At 51.1% G+C, this 18,722-nt stretch overlaps 1 protein-coding gene across 1 annotated transcript in view; it reads right to left on the bottom strand.

Moving 5' to 3' along the window:
• Window positions 1-18,722, bottom strand: part of PNISR (PNN interacting serine and arginine rich protein) — a 95,189-nt gene that overhangs the window by 69,075 nt on the left and 7,392 nt on the right. Inside the window, exons 2-5 of the mRNA XM_075340104.1 lie at window positions 3,774-3,889; window positions 3,038-3,229; window positions 2,300-2,532; window positions 2,022-2,202 (exon numbers count right to left, since the gene is read on the bottom strand). Coding sequence (XP_075196219.1) covers window positions 2,022-2,202; window positions 2,300-2,532; window positions 3,038-3,229; window positions 3,774-3,861 — 694 coding nt within the window. The 5' untranslated portion in view covers window positions 3,862-3,889. The remainder of the gene's footprint in view (window positions 1-2,021; window positions 2,203-2,299; window positions 2,533-3,037; window positions 3,230-3,773; window positions 3,890-18,722) is intronic.

Raw genomic sequence — 18,722 nt, 5'->3', positions numbered from 1 at the left:
GTCTCAATACTTAGCTTTTGAGACGCAGGGCCAGTCCCTGAGGGGGGTTAAACGCTCCTTCCAGCAGGAACCAGACAGGGCTGCGGATGGAGACCGGTCTTCTGCAAGCAGAGAGGACCGTGACGGCTCCCACTTCAACCCAGAGCCTCTCAGAGGATGTGAAGGAGCGCGGCATGTGAAGGCTCCAGCCTTGTAAAGTCAACCTTAACAGCACCGCCGACACAGTGGGGTGAGAAGGGACATGCCGGGAGTCCAGACTGGACCCGCTTTTCTTCCAAATCTTTAAAATCAAAAAAATAAAAATGAAAAAAATCAGAGAATGCATGTGTGTGTGACCTCCTGAACACAAAGCATTGAACTGGTTAGATTGTCATCCAGGGGGTGTATATAGCCCGGAGGGAGGAGCTACACGTTTGAGTGTAGTACTTTGTGTGTCCTCCGGAGGCAGAAGCTATACACCCATGGTTTGGGTCTCCCATAAGGAACGATGAAGAAAATAACCTTTATAGAGGTGAATAGACCAAAGGGAGTTTAAAAAAAATAAGAATCTTTGACAAATCTTTTAAAGGGGACCTGTCATCAGAAATTTAGCTATAAACCTAAAAGTTTCCCCCTCTGCAGCTCCTGGGCTGCATTCTAGCAAGGTTCCTCTAGTTTTTGTGGCCCCTTTTATACCAAAATAAATACTTTATAAAGTATTACCTTTTTGTATACAAATTTTGAAAATTATCCATGGGGGCGGGCTGCCTGTTGTCTGTTACTGTCCCTCCTGCCGATTTACGCTGCCCCCGAACGCTGAATTTCAAACCTCAGGACGCCGCTCGAGTTCCCGCGCATGCGCTGTGTGACTGTAGCGGTACTGTGCACTGTGTGCACGTGTGACCGCTGGTGACGTGTGCGCAGGCACGAGATTATGGGCGGCGCTGTGAGTGTCATCAGCAAGTGCCCGCCCATAAACTTGTGCCCGCCCTTTCCCCTCTGCCTCCAGTGTTCTGCACAAGCGCTCGCCGGCCAATGACCGACGTCACCTCCTTCCCATCTTACCCTACGGCAGGAAATAGATGGGAGGAGCGGAGCAGGCGGAGGTGACGTCGGCTCATTTGGCCAGCGCTGGCACAGAACGCTGGAGGCACTGGGGGGGCGGGCACCTCGGGTGCAGTGGGCGGCGTCCTGATGTATGAAATGGAGCAATGGGGGACAGCAACGGACACCAGAGAGCCCGCCCCCATGGATCATTCACAAGATTTTCATTCCAAAAGGTACAACTTTATAAAGGTATTTAATTTGGTTTAAAAGGGGGCACAAAAAGTACAGGAACCCTGCTAGAATGTAGCCCAGGAGCTGCAGAGGGGGAAACCTTTAGGTTTAAAGCTACATTTCTGATGACAGGTTCCCTTTAAAAGAAAAATCCAACGCAAGATCTGCAATGAGAAGTTTGAGGCGCCTTCAGTCACGGCATTAGCTAAGGTAATTACCCATGTTATTATTATAGCCCCATTTATTCCATTATTACATAATAGGGACAAGTACAATAATCATAAAGAATACAAGGCACAACAGGCACAGGAGGAGAGAGGACACTGCCCGCGAGGGCTCACAGTCCACAATACACTCATGTACAGGAAAATAACTAAGTTTTACCCTTTGGTAACTCTGGTAAAGAGTAAGCTATTCATGCTTATAAAATTGCAATTTAACTAAATCTAAAGAAAGCCAAGATAGTTCGCACACAAAGGATTAGTTGTGTGGAATTGACAATCATTCCAATTCATTGTTGGAAAAGTGTAGTGACCAGCTCCTGAGTCTGGGGCAGTCCCAGTTTTTGCTTAGAAGCAGTCAGCATGTGACCACTGCAGTCAATCACTGGGTACAGAGATGACGCTCTGTTCTGCATGCCTCAGTACTCCCGTCACAGAGCAGCCATGCTAATATAAGGAGTGTGACCATTGCCGCTGTTGATTGAATGCCACAGTAACAGCACCGGACTGCTGGGGGAAAGGATAGAGTAAAATCATATCTACCTATCTGTAGAGGCTCTTGTTTTGGGGGAACTGGTATAGGTGACCGTTGTCTTTCCCTGAAGGACGTCCTTTCTCTTCTATTGGAAGATGGTGCAGGTGGCCCTGGAGGTCCAGGTGGTCCTTGCTGCCAATATGAAGGGTGAAAGCTGCCTTGAGGAGGTCCATACCCTCCAGCACCATGCTTAACAGAAAAAAAAAGTAGTTAAACTCAAGGTAATCTGACAAATTGCTTAAAAGAAAGCAAAACAGGATTATAATACAAATCAAAGTAACATTACCTGGTAATCGTACTGATTCACTGGTGCAATGGGGAAGTTTTCAGGCGGTGCACTGAAGCCGTGATTGTTTTGGTTAAACATGTGCCTGTTGTCATTAGAAAAGTCTCCACTATCCTGACTATTGCTGTCTTCAGATGGCGGCACAATATCCATTGGTCCTGGGGCTGGAGGGATCCATGGCTGCTCTGGGGGAGGGTGGTGAGGAGGTGGCTGGTGGTGCATGCCCCCCCATTCTATACAGAAGAAGAAACAAATCACATTTAGTAACTTGGTGTAATACTGAATGCAGGGCGCTGTCACCTAATAACATGACAGGTGGAAGCAGCAGAGGCGTCACATCCATACTGATTTCCCTCTACTATCCAGATTGGGCTTGCTTGTAAAGGGAGAGATTTAGTTAGGGCCGTTTCACACATCTGGCTTTTCTCCGGATCGTCACACTCCAGTACAGTGTGATACAGTACAATGGCAGAGCGGCAACGTCCGGGTCACATGACAGCATGTGACCAGAGCTTGTCGCGCTGCCATTGTACTGTATCACACTGTACTGCAGTGCACCGGATCCGGAGAAAAGCCAGATGTGTGAAACGGCCCTCACTGGACACAATAGGGGAATTAAGGCATATTTTCCTGATTTAGGAAAATGTATAAAACGGCTTAGTGTGATGTTCAGCCATTATAATTAAAAGATAGCACAAAGTCGAAATGTAGTAGTAAGGTTAGAGCAACATCACTTACCTGGCTGCCACATCTGATTAAAATTGGGATCACCTTGGAAATTATGATTGTTGGGAGCAGGGTCTATTTGTGGAACTGGTGGCAGATCTTGTCCATTGGGCATCATTGGTTGCTGTTCTGCCACCCCCCCTTGCCCTGTTGTCTCACGTTGTGCAATCCATGCCTGGGCTAATGCTGCCCAATCAATCTGACCTTAGGGTTAGAAAAAAAACAAAAGAACTGATCAGTAAACCCATCGTATATACTACGCCGTACTATTGTGATTGTACCAGTACCCGTATTGGAGCACACTGTGGGGCCTGAGGTCACTACGGAGCAAGGCTTGTGTGCAGGAGCAAGCGCCATGCCTCAACAGACTGCAGAACACAATCCCCTTTATAGTTTCTGAATGAAGCAGAGTTAAATTACTTTATTTCACACTTCACCCATTCTGATACTTGAGTGCAGTTTAGTAGACGCAACAACACACTCATGTGGCTTTTTCCGGACATATGGAGTGAGGATTTTAGTGTTTATATTACAAAGGAAAGTTCAACTGGAGTTTAACCAGACTGATCGATAGGCAAGAGTCGGGAGAAGCCACTGTAACGGGACGTTAAATGAGCCCACACTACTGACACCAGAAATAGGCCACAAGACATCAGGCAGTGACGGTCAGTGGCAAATGATGGATAACGCTTCTAACAGAGGTAAAGAAACACATTTTATGATGTCCGCATGAATCACAAACTCTTACTTGGATCTTGCTGATGCTGAAATGACTCCATCCACTGTTGTTGATTTAATGGCCATTGCTGCCAAGGCTGTCCACCTTGATCCCACATGCCTGCCACGTAGTTAGCAGATCACTGCCTGTAGAAAAAAAGCACTTGTATTACTAGAAAACACTAGGAATAGTAACCAAATATACTCCACTCATTTTATACAGCTTCATCTATGTAAAGAAGAAGCAACTATGAAAATGATCAAAAAACCTGAAAAGGAGTGTCAGCCAAACTGGCAATCTGGACTAAGCACCTAAACTCCGATTCATCAAGACCGGCAATTTTCACGTGCTCCTCCCAGGCAAGCCAGCCAATCACCAGAGCGTGAGGTGGGGGCATGAAAACCAGTGGGCAGACCAGCGCACTAAGCCTCTTGGCCACACCAAGTGTACCCCTAATTGGCATATCTGATTAAAGGTATTTTATATCTTTAGGAAAATGGACCCCAAACGCTGGAAAATACCTAAAATGACAAACAGCGCAACAGCCCCCACCATTCCAACGCCTACCACCGCTGATTGAATCTGATTTGGTGGGAATGGTGACGTCACAGTGAAAGCATCACCCCAACGGATCAGTAATTCAGCACTTTCTTAGTATTGCACAGGTGAGAGAACCTGTGGCAATTTCTGATGCCTAGATCGTTTCTTCACTAGTGTACTACTAAAGAAATCCTATAACATGATCTACTGGGGCTAGTGAGGACTGTTTGGGAAACACTGGTTTACACGGTTAGGCTATGTGCGCACTAGTGCGTTTTACCCACGGATTTGCCGCGGAAATTTCTTGAGAAATGTCTGCAATCTTTGTGCAGACATTTCCCAGCAAATCCTATGTGAAAGAAAAATAGCTGTGCGCACACTCCGGATTTTTCTCAAGAAATTTCCTCCTTCCTCACAGTAAAAAACAATCCGCCACACAAAAAAAAGTTACATTCCTCGTTGCTCCAGCCTGACAGTAAACGACTGATCCGTTACGCAGCGGATGCAACGCAAGACCATCAGTCACAATCTGTCGATAATAGAAGCCTATGGGGAATAAACGGATTCCTGCAAAATATTTTGCAGGATACCGTAATTCTTCAAGGCGATGGATTGTGACTGATGCAAAACAACGCAAGTGTGAACATAGCCTTAGGGGGGGCTTTGCACACGACATCGCAGGTGCGATGTCGGTGGGGTCAAATCGAAAGTGACGCACATCCGGCGTCGCAGTCGATATCGTAGTGTGCAAATCCTTTTTGATACAATAACAACGCTTTTGCGCTTGTTAATCGTATCATCGGTGTAGGGTCCGACATTTCCATAATGCCGGTGCAGCGACAGGTACGATGTAGTTCTTCGTTCCTGCGGCAGCACTCATCGCTGTGTATGAAGCTGCAGGAGCGAGGAACATCTCCTTACCTGCGTCCCGGCTGCAATGAGGACGGAGGTGGGCGGGATGTTTACGCCCCGCTCATCTCCGCCCCTCTGCTTCTATTGGCCGCCTGCCGTGTGACGTCGCTGTGACGCCGCACGACCTGCCCCCTTAGGAAGGAGGCGGGTCGCCGGCTAGAGCGACGTCGCAGGGCAGGTGAGTGCATGTGAAGCTGGCGTAGCGATAATGTTCGCTACACCAGCAATCACAAGATATCACTGCTGCGACGGGGGCGGGGACTATCGCGCTCGGCATCGCAGCATCGGCTTGCAATGTCGTAGTGTGCAAAGTACCCCTTAGTGTGGAGAATGAAGGCCCTATGTAATTGTTCAGTTTGCTCTCCCTTCTCCCTAATGCCAGTCCTGCATACCAGCCCGTCTCCTGTTCAGTTCTTCAGACTCCTACAATTAAGTGACATTAAAGTTACATGACTGAAGTCATCAATGACCCTTAAACAATTTTAACCTCGGAATACAACTGCTGCGGTCCCTAGAGAGAGGGGCCGTGAGAAATTCCTACGTTTGCGTTCCCCCAACGCCAGCCATGACTGTTGTTCACACTAGAAAAATGATTTTTCTTAAGAAATTTCTTAAGAGTGAAGGATTAGTGCACCTGCGTTAAAAAACGCACCAAAAACGCACCTGCGTTTTCGGTGCGTTTTTACCGCTGGTTGCTCCCTGCGTTATTGTGCCAATTATCTATGGCAAATAACGCAGTTAGCTGCAGAAAAGAAGTGACATTCTCATTCTTTTTCTAAAGAAAATCTACTGAAAGAATTTTCTTAAGAAAAAAACGCAGTGTGCGCACAGCTAATTTTTTTCCCCATAGGTTTTGCTGGGGAATGTCTGCAGACAGGTTACAAGAATTTCTCAAGAAATTTCTGTAGCAAAAACGGACCAAAAACGCAGTGTGTGAACATAGCCTAACTAGGGCTTATTTTTGGAGTAGGGCTTATATTTCAAGCATTCTACAGAAATCATGCTAGAGCTTATTTTCGGGGAAACACGGTATATCTATATATTGCAGACATGTCACTGGCAATGCATGTAATTAGTGATGAGCGAGCACTACCATGCTCAGGACTCCTAACGAGCAGTTGATGCTCAGACGGGCGCGATTCAAGCACCTGAATATAATGGAAGTCAAGGGGGAACTTTAGCATTTTTAGGGAAGCTTTCCCAGAAAAATGATCAAGTTTTCCATTGACTTCTATTATACTCGGAACATGAGTCGAGCCTGTCCGTGCGTCTGACTGCGTGTTACAAGTACCGAGCACCAGAGCATGGCAGTGCTAGCTTATCACTACAGGTAAAGTCATATGTAACTTGGTACAAAAAGTCTAGTCCTTTTGGATTCTATGCAACGATACATAGCAGATGTGTTTCCAAAACATGGCCATATTAATAATTACTTGCGATGCAGCCATCAGGTTTGTCCAACCAAAGATGCCATGTAGCCCCAGCCTAAAGGGGGCGTCCTAGTATAGACCACCTTTTTACAATGGGAGCTCCTGCCTGGAACAGATTGTGGAGGTCAGTCAGATAAATGGCCGTCTCTCAGGACTCTCCATTCTGACTCATGGATTGGGATCATCTGACCAAGACTTGCATTCAGGACATAATTTTTCAGAAATAAAGTTTAACCTTTCTCCTTCTGGGTGATTTTCCTCCTCCTATTGGGCTATAGCTTCTCCCTTAGGCTGCTTTCAAACCTCTGGTTTCTGCTCTGCGGCACAATCTGGCACTTTGCAGGAAAATCGCAACCGTTCTTTTTTTGCTGCCGGTTGCGTTTTTTCTGCATAGACTTTAATTAGTGCCGCATGGCCTTGCGTTCCATCCGGTTTTTGCCACATGCAGAAGATTTAGCCGATACGGCGGCCGGATGGAACGTTGCCTGGCACGGTTTTTCATGCAGCAAAAAAAACCACATCGCGCCGCATTCGACCGATGCGGCGCATTTTTCAATACATGCCTATGGTGGCCAGATGCGGCAAAAAACGCATCCGGCCGCCGCATGCGGTTTTTGCCACTGCACATGCTCAGTAGCATGCCGCAAGCGGCAAAAACCGGACGGGCCGCATGGGAAAAACTTATGCAAAGGATGCGGTGTTTTCGCCGCATCCGTTGCATAGCTTGCACAGCCGGATGGAGCCGCACAGCCGGATTGAGCCGCACAGCTCAAGCCGGATGTGTGAAAGCAGCCTAAGACAGCCATATGAGGGCTTCTTTTGTGGCTGAGCTGTAGTTTTACAATGTGCTGAATAATGGGTGCCAAAATTACGTGTGGTGACACAGATAAAGAAATGCAATTCAGACATTTTGGGGGCATTTAGGTTAATGAGTGCTTTTACACAGATACTGAACTTGGTTTTTGTTTTCCTTTTATTCAAGTAAAAATAAAAATAAAATTGTAAAACAAAAAAATTCTTTTGTTTCATTTTCCGAGATGTGTAACATTTTCATGGGTGCCATGTGCGGTCGTGTTCTCTGCCTGTAGCCAACTATTTATACTATTTTGTGGTACATATAATGCTTTGATTGCTTCTTATTGCATTTTTTGGGTGGAGTTGGGGTGACAAATACCACAATTCATTGCTTTTACCATACACATTAATTTTATATTTTGAAGCATCAGACTTTTATGGAGGCAGCTTAACATATGCTTATTTTATTCATTGCTAAAGGGGTTTAATACCTTTCATTTTTTATTTACATAGTATTTTTTTGTTGCCCTGGGGGACATTGATGGAAAACAAATAGGTGGGTAGGTGCACTGAACTGTGCAGCCACATCACGAGTGCATAGAGCACCCTTGGTTTGAACAGTCATTTTCTGGTGACCTACTGTAAATAAGTGCACCCAGAAACAAAAAATTCTCTCTACTCCCTGTTTAATATGCTTGTGCTCTCAATCTCCAGCAATGATCTAATCCTCTTGTCAACGATACAATTCAGAGTAGCCGGTAACACGGTCTTGGATGTGTGACCTGGAAGTCGTGTCAGTGGCTAGTCTGAATTGTAGTCACTTTGTTCAAAAGAGGTCACCTCGGCGGATTCACTGTGTGAGGCCGTACTCTTAGGCCGGGGCTACTGCACTACTCGCATGACACTCGGCTCACACTGGCAGCCGAGTGTCACTGCGACTGAGGTCTGATCATGCGATCAGGCCGGCGCTGCCCAGGGGTGGTATTTATCTCCCTCTCTCCTCCGTAGCCGGCTATTGCCATTCTCGCTCTGCACTCGCGGTACACCGGTGTAATGTGAGTGCAGTGCGATTCTTCTCTCACCCTGTAGACTTGAATGGGTGCGAGTGAAACAGGATCCCATTGCACCCACAGCATGCTGTGACTGTTTTCTCGGTCCGATTAGGGCTGAGAAAATAATCGCTCATGGGAGCTGGTACATAGGCTAATATTGGTCCGAGTGGAATGCGATGTTTTATCGAATTCCCCTCGGACCAATTTTCATACCGGATATCTTAGGCCTTACGGATCAGCTCCTATTAGAGTAAGAGCTGATGTGCAGTAACTGTGGCCTCATACACTGTTTACCTCCAGCTGTCAGAGCAGATATTACCTGATCAGTGAGTGTGCTGGACCCATACTGACTGAATACTCAACCTATCCCTAGGACAGGTCATCAATATCTTAAAGGGCTCCTGTGGCTAGACTCATGCTGCACAAACCTCAGGCATAGATCAGAGCCTGGCGGTGCAAATTCAGCCAGTTACATCTTTGTCTTACAAAGAAGGGAATTTTGTTTACTTACCGTAAATTCCTTTTCTTCTAGCTCCAATTGGGAGACCCAGACAATTGGGTGTATAGCTATGCCTCCGGAGGCCACACAAAGTATTACACTAAAAGTGTAACGCCCCTCCCCTTCAGCCTATACACCCCCCGTGCTGCCACGGGCTCATCAGTTTTGGTGCAAAAGCCCGAAGGAGGAAAAATAAGAATTATTCTTACCGTTAATTCGATTTCTAGGACCTTCCACGACAGCATAGGAGGTTGTCTCTCCACGCCCTAATTGGGACAGGAAGTTCAAGAGGTTTAAAAGGACCCTCCCACCTCCCACAGCCAGTGTCTTACAAAGAATCCATAGCATATGAGAAGTACAACATATCCATGAATATATGAATATAAAAGGGGAGGGAATTACCTGCTGTCGTGGAAGGTCCTAGAAATCGAATTAACGGTAAGAATAATTCTTATTTCTCTAGTCCCTTCCACGACAGCATAGGAGGAATACCAAAGAATTGATACCTAGGGGGGGACCACAGCCTGCAGGACTATCCTGCCAAAAGCCAAATCCCTGCTGGAATCCAGCTCCAGACGATAATGCTTCGTGAAAGAATGGAGGGAAGACCACGTAGCCGCCTGGCAGATCTGTTCAGGGGAAGCCCCTGCCCGTTCAGCCCAGGAGACAGAGGTAGTCCTTGTGGAGTGCGCCGTGAATCCGGAAGGAGGAGAGAGATGCCGAGCGAGGTAGGCATCCCTAATCGCCCGCACAATCCAGTTGGCGACGGTACTCTTAGCCACCTTCCTGCCCTTATTGCGGCCAAGGGCTGGATGAACAGGTTAGAATCAAGGCGCCAAGAAGCAGTAACCTCCAGGTAGTGCAACACTGTCCGACGGACATCCAAAGAATGAAACACTTCCTCACCCGGAGTCCAAGGATACTGACAGAAGGAAGGCAGGACGATGGACTGAAAACGGTGAAATCCGAAACCACCTTGGGAAGGAAGGAAGGGTCCAGCTGAAAACAATGCTGTCAACTCTGACGGTCAGGTAAGGTTCCCGAATAGACAAAGCCAGAAGTTCTCCAACTCTGCGAGCAGACGTAATAGCCACAAGAAAAACAGTCGTGTGAGAAAGAGAACGAATGGTACAAGAGCACATTGGCTCAAATGGTGACTGAGACAGTCCGGAAGGACCACATGGAGATCCCAGCGAGGTGTCAGGAACCTCTGACGTGGACAGAGTCTACTAGCGGACACAAAGAACCGACGGATCCAACGATGATCTGCCAGAGCCCTGTCAAAGACCGCACTGAGGGCTGACACCTGGACTGTCAGTGCGCTAGGCCTAAGGCCTAAGTCCAATCCCCACTGGAGGAAGTCCAGAATCTGCGCAATATAAGGCCGAAGTGGGTCAGGAGGCCGAGAACCACACCAGGAGGAAATCTCTTCCAGGTGTTGTTGTAAATACTAACAGTCACTGGTTAACGGTTCTTCTTTAAAAGGGTAGCCACAACTTTGTCAGAAAGCCCTTGGGCCTTCAGTGCCCGGGACTCAGAAGCCAGGCAGCCAAGTTGAGTTTCTGGGGAGCCGGATGGAAAATCGGACCCTGGGACAGTAAGCTGGGGACCGAACCCAAGAGGGCTGGGCCGTCTATTCCTAGAGTCATGACCAGGCTGTACCAACTCCTCCGAGGCCACAGCGGGGCAACCAGTATAGTTGGGACCCCCTCGTCTCTGACCTTCCTCAGGGCCCTTGCGAGAAGAGGAAGAGGGGGGACGCGTAAGCGAGGCAAAGGACCAAGTGTGGCCGAAAGCGTCTACCCCTAACGCCTAGTCCCGCGGGTTCAGGGAGACAAATGTTGCGACCCGAATTTCCTGCTGAAGCAAGAGGTCTACCTCTGGAGTACCCCACCTTGCCACTAGAGAGCAGAACACCGCTCGGGCCAGACTCCACTCCCCTGGGTGAACATCCTGATGACTCAGGAAGTCTGCTTGAAGGCGTAGGGATCCTTGTAGATGGACTGCAGAAAGGGATAGCAGGGACTGTCCTGCCCAGTGGAAGATCCGGGAGGACACAGACTTCAGGGCGCCGACCTAGTACTGCCCTGATGGCGGAGATGTGCCACTGTGGAGCCAATGTCCCAGTAGACTTGGACGTGAGTGTCCCAGATGGGATCCTGGGCAGCGAGGAGGCTTCTCCGACCACCCCGAGTTCCCGGTAGTTGGAGGACTGGGTGCCAACCTAGGGGCTCCAGCCCCCCTGAACTGAGAGTTTTCCACCCTAGCCCCCAGCCCTTCTGGCTGGCATACGCTGCCAGAGAAACCATGGGTGACCGGGTCCAGGCAACCCCAACCACCAGGTTGTAGGGACACACCAGAGGAGGGACAAGGAGACGGGTGCCGACAGGCGAACCGGTGCTCAGGGAGGAAGGGAGCCCGACCCAATGAACCAGGACACGATCCCATAGACAACGAGAGTGGGCCGGAGCCCACAAGACTGAGGGAATGCAGGACGTCATAAAACCCAGGGCCGATATAGCGCCTCGAAGGGTCGGGCACGCCTGTCCCCGAACATCGAGAGTCCGTCCAGCAGCGTCAATCTGTGATCCTCTGGGGGAAGGATGCCTGTCAGGAAGAGGCCAACTCCGCAACGGAGGAAGGTGACCACCTCAGCCCTGATCCTTGAAAAGGGTCTTGGAGCCGAGAAGGAGCTGAAGGGAAGTACCTGTAAGTGGAAATGAAGCATGGCCCCTCCGTGCAGATCCGCAATTTTGAGGTACTGCCTGAGACAAGGATGGAAGGGCACCCGGAACTAGGCGCCCCTCAGGGCAATCGAGGCCAACAAGTGGCGGAGACCGAGCAGGGGAACAACAGAGTTCACAGACTCCCTTCTGGAAACGTCGGTATCAGACCCGCTGGTTTGAGACGCTTCAGAAAGATTAAAAGCCGGACGTCTCCAGATGGTGCTTTGACAAGGCAGAAACGGAGTAGCGACCTACCCCTACTTCCAGACTCGGGACAGAGAAACGACTCCCGAATGGATCAACACCCGAATCATCGAGCACAGGAGATCCTGAGAACCCTGGGACGACAGGGCCGTGACGCGGGAGCCGGGGGGGGGGGGGGGGGGGAAGTCTACCAACAGACCCTCTGAGATGAGCTTGTAGGACCCCTGGCAAGGTGGAGAAGGCCCGCCACTGGGGAAGAAAAGCAGAGAGCCGTCCCCCCACCCGAGCCGACTCACTGTTCGTCATGCTGAGGACTTTGTGGATGGGAAGGGATGAGAAAGTACTCCCCTCACCCTAAGGGTAGCTCCCACGGTCAGACTCACCTCTCCCTTTGGACTGGGAGGCCCGAGGTATCGAGGGATGAAAGGACCGTTGCCCGGAGGGTGTATCTGGTAGGCCTGACGATCAGTCGCCCTGTCCAGAATATCATCCAGGGTAGGCCCAACCCTTAAGCACCCCTTAACGGACGGGAGCAAGCCGTAATGTGGAAGTAGAGTCCCCACTCCAAGCCTTAGCCTAGAGCTCGTCTGTCCGAGTTAGACAAGACTGAGGTCCTGGCAGCCAGGCGGACCGACTACACAGAGGTACCTGCCAACTAGTAGCCTTCCTAAGTAAGGGAAGGGATTCCATTAACTCATCCTTAGGCCCCAGGAAATTGAGCCTCCACTGGTCGAGCCTCCAAAGGAGGGACAGGGAGACCTAAGAGGAGGTAGTATGGGCCCGATGGGAGATGACGAAGCCTCCCAGGACTTCTTCATGAGACTTCTGACTACCCAACTATCAGATTCCAAGCTGGTAATCGGCCGCAAGGGGGAGCGCTGTTAGTATAGCGACCTTGGCCACCTGCATGGGAATCTCCCAAAGCAACCCAGAACTCTCCAGGGGAACTGTGTCAGAGGACACTCCAGAAGCTCCTCAAGGAAATCCCATTCTAGAGAGAAGATCCAGGACAGTAGCATGGACAAAAACCCCCTTGCCCAGTGGTTTTCAGGCCCGCGAACATCTCGCCCTTAACGGAGGGGAGGACTCATCCTCCAACCCTACAGTGCACCCAACTGCTCCATTAAGACTCCCCAATCATCTCCGGGAAAAGAAAAGACCGGTCAGGCCCGGAGAAAAACCTATATCGGGACCCACCGAGGCGGAATCAGCCTCAGGATCAGACGACTGGAGGCAGCTTTTTTGTGGCGGAAGGGTCAGCAGCAGGGAGGGAGGCCAGCGAGGCCTGAAGCTCCTGTATCAACATGGACCGCAGCTTGGCACAAGGGACGGGCTATACACACGATGCCTGCCCTCTCCACTTAATGGAACAGAGAAGCGTCATCAGACCAGGCAGCCAGCCCATGTCCTGATACAGCAATATCCAGGAGTGTCCCCTGGGATTCAACTCCCAAGCTCACACACCCAAGGCTAAAGGCCACCAGTAGCCCATGGAATGGACACACGTATACTGCTGGCAAGGTTTCCTTAGCCTTGCACACTTGTCTCACCATGTCAGCCTGAAACCAGGCATAAGGGACCGTCCCTCAGCCTCTTCTGAAGCAGGGGGAAACGCTGGGCTCTGCAAAAGCAGAGGAAGACCTGGCAGTGCACACAGAAGAATCCTTACCGTGGGTCTGATGCCTTCAGGGCAGCCTTCCTGTGGAAAGGCCTGCCCCCCCCAGCGACTGGTGATGTTCCCCGCCTCCTGCAGCAGGTCCCGGACAGGCCGTGTCAGCGTCGGCGTGTCCTCCACGCTGCCTCCGCAAACCGGAAGCGCTCAACCGGGAGTCCGCAAGACCGGAAGTCCCGCCCCCGGGAGCACTTCCGGATCGCTCCGGCAGCGTGCATGCAGGAAGCGGCCGGCGGCTCAGGGAGGACGCCGGCCGGGGAGCTCAACAGCCTGCATCACCCCATAGGAGGCTCCGGAAGGCTGGAGCAGCGGTCCCCCACAGCGTGAGGGAACAGCAAGGGAGGAGTGGTGAAGGCCCGACCGATGCTGTCCGGCTTAAGGTAACAGGGGAAAGAAAAAAAAAAAAAAAAATATTATACTGTAGTTCGCCGGCCACCACAGCATAGGAGAAAAAGAAAAACCTCTCCATGCCCCATGGGGACAGGAAAGACACTGGCTGTGGGAGGTGGGAGGGTCCTTTTAAACCTCTTGAACTTCCTGTCCCAATTAGGGCGTGGAGAGACAACCTCCTATGCTGTCGTGGAAGGGACTAGAGAAAATTATAAACTGGTTTAAAGTAAATTCAATCCGAAGGAATATCGGAGAACTGAAACCATTTAACATGAACAACATGTGTATACAAAAACAGGGGCGGGAGCTGGGTCTCCCAATTGGAGCTAGAAGAAAAGGAATTTACGGTAAGTAAACAAAATTCCCTTCTTCTTTGTCGCTCCTTATTGGGAGACCCAGACAATTGGGACGTCCAAAAGCAGTCCCTGGGTGGGTAAATAATACCTCATAATAGAGCCGTAACGGCTCCGTCCTACAGGTGGGCAACTGCCGCCTGAAGGACTCGCCTACCTAGGCTGGCATCTGCCGAAGCATAGGTATGCACCTGATAGTGTTTCGTGAAAGTGTGCAGGCTAGACCAGGTAGCTGCCTGACACACCTGCTGAGCCGTAGCCTGGTGTCGCAAGGCCCAGGACGCTCCCACGGCCCTGGTAGAATGGGCCTTCAGTCCTGAGGGAACCGGAAGCCCCGAGGAACGGTAAGCTTCGAGAATTGGTTCCTTGATCCACCGAGCCAGGGTTGACTTGGAAGCTTGTGTCCCTTTACGCTGGCCAGCGACAAGGACAAAGAGTGCATCCGAGCGGCGCAGGGGCGCCGTACGAGTCCACGTCCTGTGGTAGATCTTGGCGGACGTTGGTTTCCTAGCCTGTCTCGTAGTGGCAATGACCTCTTGAGATAATCCTGAAGACGCTAGGATCCAGGACTCAATGGCCACACAGTCAGGTTGAGGGCCGCAGAATTCAGATGAAAAAAACGGCCCTTGAGACAGCAAATCTGGTCGGTCTGGCAGTGCCCACGGTTTGCCGACCGTGAGATGCCACAGATCCGGGTACCACGACCTCCTCGGCCAGTCTGGAGCGACGAGGATGACGCGGCGGCAGTCGGCCCTGATCTTGCGTAACACTCTGGGCAACAGTGCCAGAGGAGGAAACACATAAGGAAGCCGAAACTGCGACCAATCCTGAACTAAGGCGTCTGCCGCCAGAGCTCTGTGATCTTGAGATCGAGCCATGAATGTTGGGACCTTGTTGTTGTGCCGTGACGCCATTAGGTCGACGTCCGGCATCCCCCAGCGGCAACAGATCTCCTGAAACACGTCCGGGTGAAGGGACCATTCCCCTGCGTCCATGCCCTGGCGACTGAGAAAGTCTGCTTCCCAGTTTTCTACGCCCGGGATGTGAACTGCGGATATGGTGGATGCTGTGGCTTCCACCCACAGCAGAATCCGCCGGACTTCCTGGAAGGCTTGCCGACTGCGTGTCCCACCTTGGTGGTTGATGTAAGCCACCGCTGTGGAGTTGTCCGACTGAATTCGGATCTGCTTGCCTTCCAGCCACTGCTGGAACGCTTTTAGGGCAAGATACACTGCCCTGATCTCCAGAACATTGATCTGAAGTGAGGACTCTTGCTGAGTCCACGTACCCTGAGCCCTGTGGTGGAGAAAAACTGCTCCCCACCCTGACAGACTCGCGTCTGTCGTGACCACCGCCCAGGATGGGGGTAGGAAGGATTTCCCCTTCGATAATGAGGTGGGAAGAAGCCACCACCGAAGGGAAGCTTTGGTTGCCTGAGAGAGGGAGACGTTCCTGTCTAGGGACGTCGGCATCCTGTCCCACTTGCGTAGGATGTCCCATTGAAGTGGACGCAGGTGAAACTGCGCGAAAGGGACTGCTTCCATTGCTGCCACCATCTTCCCCAGGAAGTGCATGAGGCGCCTCAAGGGGTGTGACCGACCTTGAAGGAGAGATTGCACCCCTGTCTGTAGTGAACGCTGTTTGTCCAGCGGAAGCTTCACTATCGCTGGAAGAGTATGAAACTCCATGCCAAGATATGTCAGCGATTGGACCGGTGTCAGATTTGACTTTGGAAAATTGATGATCCACCCGAAACTCTGGAGAATCTCCAGAGTAACGTTGATGCTGTGTTGGCATGCCTCTTGAGAGGGTGCCTTGACCAGCAGATCGTCTAAGTAAGGTATCACTGAGTGACCCCGAGAGTGGAGGACCGCAACTACTGTAGCCATGACCTTGGTGAAAACCCTTGGGGCTGTCGCCAGGCCGAACGGCAGTGCCGCGAACTGAAGGTGTTCGTCTCCTATGGCGAAGCGCAAGAAGCGCTGATGCTCTGGAGCAATTGGTACGTGGAGATAAGCATCCTTGATATCGATCAATGCTAGGAAATCTCCTTGGGACATTGAGGCGATGACGGAGCGGAGGGATTCCATCCGGAACCGCCTGGTCCTTACGTGTTTGTTGAGCAGTTTTAGGTCCAAAACAGGACGGAAGGACCCGTCCTTCTTTGGAACCACAAACAGGTTGGAGTAGAAACCGTGACCCTGTTGCTGAAGAGGAACCGGGACCACCACTCCTTCTGCCTTCAGAATGCCCACCGCCTGCAGAAGAGCCTCGGCTCGCTCGGGAGGCAGAGATGTTCTGAAGAATCGAGTCGGAGGACGAGAGCTGAACTCTATCCTGTAACCGTGAGACAAAATGTCTCTCACCCAACGGTCTTTTACTTGTGGCAGCCAGGTGTCGCAAAAGCGGGAGAGCCTGCCACCGACCGAGGATGCGGTGTGAGGAGGCCGTAAGTCATGAGGAAGCCGCCTTAGTAGCGGCACCTCCGGCGGTCTTTTTAGGGCGTGATTTAGACCGCCATGCGTCGGAGTTCCTCTGATCCTTCTGCGGCCTTTTGGACGAGGAGAATTGGGACCTGCCCGCACCCCGAAAGGACCGAAACCTCGACTGTCCCCTCCTCTGTTGGGGTGTTTTTGGTTTGGCCTGGGGTAAGGATGTTTCCTTTCCCTTGGATTGTTTGATGATTTCATCCAATCTCTCACCAAACAAACGGTCGCCAGAAAATGGCAATCCAGTTAAGCACTTTTTGGAAGCCGAATCTGCCTTCCATTCCCGCAGCCACAAGGCCCTGCGTATTGCCACCGAATTGTCGGCTGCAACCGCCGTACGGCTCGCAGAGTCCAGGACAGCATTAATAGCGTAGGACGCAAATGCCGACGTTTGAGAGGTTATGGACGCCACCTGCGGCGCAGACGTACGTGTGAGTGCGTCAATTTGCGCCTGACCAGCTGAGATAGCTTGGAGTGCCCATACGGCTGCGAATGCTGGAGCAAAAGACGCGCCGATAGCTTCATAGATGGATTTCAACCAGAGCTCCATCTGTCTGTCAGTGGCATCCTTGAGTGAAGCTCCATCTTCCACTGCAACTATGGATCTAGCCGCCAGTCTGGAGATTGGAGGATCCACCTTGGGACACTGAGTCCAGCCCTTGACCACGTCAGGGGGGAAAGGGTAACGTGTATCCTTAAGGCGCTTGGAAAAACGCTTATCTGGACAAGCTCGGTGTTTCTGGACTGCCTCTCTGAAGTCAGAGTGGTCCAGAAACATACTCTTTGTACGCTTGGGAAACCTGAAACGGAATTTCTCCTGCTGAGAGGCTGACTCCTCCACTGGAGGAGCTGAGGGAGAAATATCCAACATTTCATTGATGGACGCAATAAGATCATTCACTATGGCGTCCCCATCAGGAGTATCAAGGTTGAGAGCGGCTTCAGGATCAGAATCCTGATCAGCTACCTCCGCTTCATCATACAGAGAGTCCTCTCGCTGAGACCCTGAACATTGTGATGATGTCGAGGGGATATCATAGCGAGCTCGCTTAATCGGTCTGGGGCTGCGGTCCGTGTCAGAGACCTCACCCTGGGATCCATGAGACACCCCGGGAGGACATTGCTGTTCCAACTGAGGGGGACCAGGGGGCAATGATTCCACAGTGCCCCTGGCTTGAGATGCCGGCCTGGACTGCAAGGCTTCTAATATCTTAGCCATAGTCTCAGAAAGTCTTTCAGTAAAAACTGCAAACTCCGTCCCTGTCACCTGGACAGTGTTAACAGGTGGTTCTCCCTGGGCCACCCTTAGCAGAGGCTCCGGCTGAGAAAGTGCCACAGGGGTCGAGCATTGCACACAATGAGGGTCAGTGGAACCTGCCGGCAGTATAGCCGTACATGCTGCACAGGCAGCATAGTAAGTCTGTGCTTTGGCACCCTTGCTATTTGTGGACGACATGCTGTTGTCTCCTCTGAGCAATACAGGAGGGTATATAGACAAAAATCAACAGTGCACCATACAGTGTAAAGTATAGTCTATAATCATATAATCTATAAGTACACTTCTGCACTAGTGGGGCCAGCACCACAGGTGCTGCTTACCGCCTGCGCAAAGCGGTTGTGTGGGCACCAGAAATCCTGCCTGGGTCTCCCTGAGCTTGTCTCTCCTCTCCAGCGTTAGCAGAGCTGAGAGGAATGGCTGCCGGCGTCCTGAGGAGAGGAGGGAGCCGTGGGCGTGACCCAGAAAAGTGCGGGAACTGGTGCCCCACTGTGCAGAGTGAGGGGGGTGGAGTATGCAAAGCATGCTCCAGCCCTCAGTGCTGCCGTCCTGTACAGCGTCCCGCCCTTCCCCTGATTGGCAGGGCTGGGGGCGGGAAGAAAACGAGACTAGGCCGCAAAAGCCGGGGACTCTAGTTATAA

The sequence above is a fragment of the Anomaloglossus baeobatrachus genome, chromosome 3, assembly GCF_048569485.1.
Source record: "Anomaloglossus baeobatrachus isolate aAnoBae1 chromosome 3, aAnoBae1.hap1, whole genome shotgun sequence".
NCBI lineage: Eukaryota > Metazoa > Chordata > Amphibia > Anura > Aromobatidae > Anomaloglossus > Anomaloglossus baeobatrachus.
This window is presented reverse-complemented; position numbering and strand designations above follow the sequence as displayed.